The sequence below is a fragment of the Vicia villosa genome, unplaced genomic scaffold, assembly GCF_029867415.1.
Source record: "Vicia villosa cultivar HV-30 ecotype Madison, WI unplaced genomic scaffold, Vvil1.0 ctg.001519F_1_1, whole genome shotgun sequence".
In the NCBI taxonomy this organism is placed as follows: Eukaryota; Viridiplantae; Streptophyta; class Magnoliopsida; order Fabales; family Fabaceae; genus Vicia; species Vicia villosa.
In genome coordinates, this window is record NW_026705649.1 from 278,470 (window position 1) to 284,469 (window position 6,000).

The 6,000-nt window shown below is 39.2% G+C and overlaps 1 protein-coding gene across 1 annotated transcript; it reads left to right on the forward strand.

Annotated features, from left to right (window-relative positions):
• Positions 1-190: 190 nt before the first annotated feature.
• LOC131635629 (uncharacterized) lies at positions 191-871 on the forward strand. Its single transcript, XM_058906264.1, has one exon. It carries the CDS (start codon positions 191-193, stop codon positions 869-871), a length of 681 nt encoding a protein of 226 aa, XP_058762247.1.
• Positions 872-6,000: the final 5,129 nt, after the last annotated feature.

Here is a 6,000-nt window from a genome sequence, read left to right on the forward strand (position 1 = left end):
CCTAATTAGGGTTATATATAAATAGTCATAGGTTGTATTCTTATTTGTACAATTCAAGTGAATAATATAATCCTTATTTCCTTTATTATTCTTTCTTTCTCTCCTCACTAAAAGTGCCTCACGCACTAGCAAATTGGTATCCAGAGCTTCCGGTTATTGTTCCAGGGAACGTGAATCAATTGCTGCAAAGATGAATGGTACTAATGGCATTCCGAATTCTCTTCCACCTCTTGACGGCAATAATTGGATTCGATGGAAGAAACAAATGCAATCCTTGTTTGGCTTCCATGAAACCCTAGAAGTGGTTACAGGCGGCGTACTTGTGTTGGCTGCAGATACAACCGAAGCACAAAGAACAATCCACAACGAAGTCAAGAAGAAAGATTGCAAGGCTGCGTATTGCGTTCAGACGGCAGTAGATTCAGCGAACTTCGACAAGATTTCTCATGCTGAATTGGCGAAGGAGGCATGGGATATTCTGGCGAAGTATTATAAAGGAGGTGAGAAAGTCAAGGTTGTCAAGTTGCAGACCTTGCGTCGACAATATGAATTGCTGTCGATGGGAAAAGACGAAAAGGTTGCAGAGTATGTGTCGAAGGTGCAGAAACTCGTCCATCTCATGAAGAGTTGTGGTGAAACCCTAACAGATAAGATGATATTTGAGAAGGTAATGCATACGTTGACCTCTCACTTTGATCATGTTATCGTAGCTATTCAAGAATCCAACAAAGTAGAAGATCTAAAATTAGAGAATCTGGTTGGCTCGTTGGAGGCGCATGAGATTAGGATTGTTGAAAGGAGAAGAGTCAAAAAAGAGGGAGGAGGAAACTATCGAAAGTACAAAGAAGATAAAAAAGTTAAAGGTGTGTAGTGCTATAACTGCGAAAAATGGGGTCACATGTCCAAACATTGTTGGTGTAACATCCGTAATTTTCCTTAAATTAATTTAGTTAGAATTTAAATTATTTTATTGGAATTATCTTGGCTTTTCTCTAAAAATTATGGAAAATAATAGAATTGGGCCGAGGTAGTGTTAGTAAAAAGAGGGGTGTGAGTCACAAGGCCTTTTTACTGAAATTATATTGTTTTTCTTAAAAGAAGGAAAAAGAAAAAAATTGGGAAAAAGAACGTGAAAAGAGCAAAAGAGGAGAAGGGAGCAAGAACGTGAAAGTGCAGAAGCACAGAAAGAGGAAGAGTTCAAGAATTTGGCTAAGGTAAGGGGGGACTTATCTGATTAGCATCTATTATCGGGTTAGGAGTTAATAGCATAGAATAGATGTGGAGTTCGTATCAATTGAGTCATATGATAGGTTTAAGGATTGGGTTGAATTGTGTGATGTTTGATCCCTTTGTTGAATCTATGATGTGTATGATGTTATGGTGTTAATTGATGCTTGAATCGTGTACTCTAATGTGCAATTTGTGTTGTATGTGTGGTTCATTTTCTGAAACTCGTACTGGTATGATTTTGAGGGCATTTTGGAGGTATAGAATGTTGTTTTTCTGCAGGTTGGGGTTTCTGAAAATTACCGGTTCGCGCCGCGCACCTGGGATGGCGCCGCGAACAGATGGGCAGAAAGCCAGGAAGTTGTGATACGCACAGGTCGCGCCGCGTATCATTGTTGGCGCCGCGAAGGCGTAACTTTTTCTCGTTTCACGCCGCGTGCATATGTTTGCGCCGCGAACAGCTTGGCAGAGAGCCAAGGATTTTTGAGACGCTCAGTTCGCGCCGCGAACTAAGATGGCGCCGCGTGCTGTTAGTGTTTGGGATATTTTAAAAAGTTCAAAGATGCATAACTTTTTAACCGTTGGTCCGTTTGATGTGCCGTTTCGAGCTAAACGAACCTTATAAAATGATCTATTTGATGATTGATTTGTTTTGGAATGATGTGGATACATGTACGTTAATTCTTATTGATGATGATGATTGATGCGAATACATGTATATTCTTTAATGATGATGATGATGATTGAGTTGTAATTGAATGACGCTAATATATATGAACATACTTGATGATGATGATGATGATATTGATGATGATGATGATGGTATAAGTATGTTAATGTATGTTGCATTCATTCATATTCATTGATGAGGCTGTATCCATGATGATGTGTTGGATCAGTGAAGGGCATGATTCCTATTGTGTGGAATCTGTGCTGGCAGGGCCGTATCTTGATGATGTTGTATCGGTCATGGGTTATTCCCATTTGATGATGTTGGTACCACATGCATAGTGTCAGTTCATACATATGCATATCTTTATAACATGGTTGGATGTATTCCAGTGTTGTAAATATTGATGATGTGTTGGTTGTTTGTTGTGATGGTGAATCTTGTTTGAATGTCTGTTTATGATGCAATTGGGTGGACGATGCAACTGTGATGTGTTATTGCTTTATAACCTTATAACATTTTTTAATTATGATGAGACTCACCCTTACATGTTGTCATTTTCAGATTGAGGATAGCGGCTGTTCGACTCGGTGAGGATTAGCTCATGAGTCAGTTATTTAGTTAGCGTCAGGTGTCATGCTCTGATAGTTGTAGCACTGGGGACGCGATGTTTAGAGTTTATGTTTTATAACTCTAGTTATGTTTTGATGTGTAGAAGGATAAGTTTTAAAGGTGTTAAACTTAGTCCGTTTGATTTAATTTCCGTTGTGTTAACATGAAACATTTTTAATTAATGATGATTACCTCAGTGAATGCATGACATGATTGAATGATGTTTATTTTATTATGAATTGTGGCACCCTTATTTCATGTACTCTGAATGATTTGTTTTAATTGCCGCGGGGTTATTAAGGGGTGTTACAATAGTGGTATCAGAGCATAGTTAGTCGTTATGACCAGAGTCTTAGTGTAAGTTTTTCCTGTGTATGCTACTAGTATGAGTTAACTGTCGATACTTCTGTTCTGATTAAATTGGTTGTGATTTAAGCAGAGCAATGGCTGGAAGAGGAGGAAGAAACGACGATGCTATCGCTGAGGCTCTGGGCATGATTGCTGGTGTGCTGGGAGGGAATGCAAATGGAGTTGTGATTGGTGCTGACAGACAGCTGAACAGTTTTCAGAGGAACAATCCTCCGTTGTTCAAAGGCACGCATGATCCCGAAGGTGCTCAGAAGTGGATTAAGGAAATTGAGAGGATCTTCAGAGTCATCGATTATGCTGAGAATCTGAAGGTGAGATATGGTACTCACATGTTGTCAGAAGAGGCTGATGACTGGTAGATGGCTACCAGGGCTGAACTGGAAACTGACGGTGTAGCTATTTCTTGGGCTGTGTTCAAGAGAGAATTTTTGAGAAGTTACTTTCCTGAAGACGTACGAGGTCGAAAGGAAATTGAATTTCTGGAACTATTTCAAGGTAGTATGACAGTACCAGAGTATGCTTCGAAGTTTGTTGAGTTGGCTAAGTACTACGTTCACTACAACATTGATGAAGCTAGTGAATTCTCGAAATGCGTCAAGTTTGAGAACAGTCTCCGTGATGATATTAAGCAAGGAATCAGGTACCAGAGGATTCGGAGATTTGTAGATTTGGTGGACTGTAGTAGGATCTTTGAAGAAGATAATTTTAAGCTGAAGTCATCTCACTCTCGCGAGTTAGTTGACAGAAAAGGGAAGAAGCCTATGGATAAGAGTAAGCCATATGGTAGAGGTAATTCAAAGACTGGTAGTTGGAAGAAGCCTAGTGGGGGAGACTCCGGTGCTTTTGTCAGGTGCTATAACTGTGGTGAGGTCGGGCACCGTAGGAATGAATGCAAACTGAACCAGAAGAAGTGCTTCAAGTGTGAAGAAGTGGGTCATGTTGCCGCTATTATAAGAAGAAGGTTGTGACTTGTTTCAATTATGGTGAAGAAGGTCACATTAGCCCACAATGTCCTAAATCGAAGAAGAACCAAGCGGGAGGAAGGGTTTTTGCTTTGTCTGGATCAGAGAGTACTCCAGAGGATAGGCTAATTAGAGGTACGTGTTTTATTCATGGCACACCTTTAGTTGCGATTATTGATACTAGAGCAACTCATTCTTTTGAAGGATAGAAAAACACTTAGAAAGGGGGGGTTTGAATAAGTGTAGTCTAAAAACTTGAACGATAAAAACAATATGCACAGTTATTTTTATCCTGGTTCGTTGTTAACTAAACTACTCCAGTCCACCCCCACGGAGTGATTTACCTCACCTGAGGATTTAATCCACTAATCGCAACAGATTACAATGGTTTTCCACTTAGTCCGCGACTAAGTCTTCTAGAGTATCCTGATCACAACCTAATCACTCCAGGAACAAATGCTTAGACACAAGCTAAGACTTTCTTAGAGTATCCTGACCACCACGTGATCACTCTAATTACAACTGCTTAGACACAAGCTAAGACTTCCTAGAGTATCCTGATCAACACTTGATCACTCTAGTTACTTACAAATTAATGTAATCAATTCTAAGAGTATTACAAATGCTTCTGAAAAGCTATAATCACAACAGTGATATTTCTCTTAACGTTTAAGCTTAATCTCACTAATATATTACAACAGCAATGTAGTGAGCTTTGATGAAGATGAAGTTTCTGAGCTTTGGATTGAACAGCGTTTCAGCAAGTTAATTGTTAGCAAATCGTCAACCTTGCTTCTCATCAGAACTTCATATTTATAGGCGTTTGAGAAGATGACCGTTGAGCGCATTTAATGCTTTGTGTGTTCCGTACAGCTTTGCATTTAATGTTTCACGCTTTTGTCAACTACCTCGAGCCTTGTTCACGCTGTGTCTACTGACGTTGCCTTTAATAGCTTCCAACGTTCCTTTTGTCAGTCAGCTTAGCCTGCCACCTGTACTTTCTTCTGATCTGATGTTTGAATATAATATTTGAATATCATCAGAGTCAAACAGCTTGGTGCATAGCATCTTCTTGTCTTCTGACCTTGAAGTGCTTCTGAGCGTGATACCATGAGAACTTCGGTGCTTCTGCTTCTGACCTCAAGTTCTTCTGATGCTTCCATAGACCCATGTTCTGATTCTGCCTTGACCATCTTCTGATGTCTTGCCAGACCATGTTCTGATGTTGCATGCTGAACCTTCTGAGACAAAGCTTCTGAGCGCTGATTTGTGCATACTCTTTATATATTTCCTGAAATGGAAATTGCAATGTATTAGAGTACCACATTATCTCACACAAAATTCATATCCTTGTTATCATCAAAACTAAGAATATTGATCAGAACAAATCTTGTTCTAACAATCTCCCCCTTTTTGATGATGACAAAAACATATATAAATGATATGAATTTGCGATCAGAAAGAGCAGACGGCTAAAGACAAATTACACAGCTATAGCATAAGCATGTGAATATGTCTCCCCCTGAGATTAACAATCTCCCCCTGAGATGAATAATCTCCCCCTGAAATAAATACTCGAAGAACTTTAATAATAAAAGACTTCCCTGATTATTTCGGTAGAGACGATCACATAAGCTTCTTGCTTCTGATAATTCATAGCTTCTGACTTCTGCTTCCATTGGAAAGCTTCAGAACTTGAATTTCTTTAGATCCCTAGAATACTCACAGCTTCTGATTCCTGCTTCCATTTAGGACAGCTTCAGAACTTGAATTTCTTTGATCTTCAGAACATTCACAGCTTCTGATTCCTGCTTCCATTTAGGACAGCTTCAGAACTTGAATTTCTTTGATCTTCAGAACATTCACAGCTTCTGATTCATGCTTCCATTTAGGACAGCTTCAGAACTTGAGTTTTCTGGATCTTTAGAACATTCACAGCTTCTGATTTCTGCTTCCCTCGGATAGCTTTAGAGCTTTGAATTTCTTCTTACATCACTTCATGCTAGATTGTATCAGAACATTGTTGAATGTACCAGAGCATCATCAGAGCATCTCTACATCCTGAAATGTTACAGAGAACAAAACTAAACGACAAAAGTCAGCATGAATGAGTTAGAACATAAAGTGTGTATCAGAACACAAAATATGTATCAGAGCCAT

Bases quoted from the DNA above. Each gene is read 5' to 3' on its own strand.
- LOC131635629 (XM_058906264.1), top strand. From the start codon at position 191: ATGAATGGTACTAATGGCATTCCGAATTCTCTTCCACCTCTTGACGGC.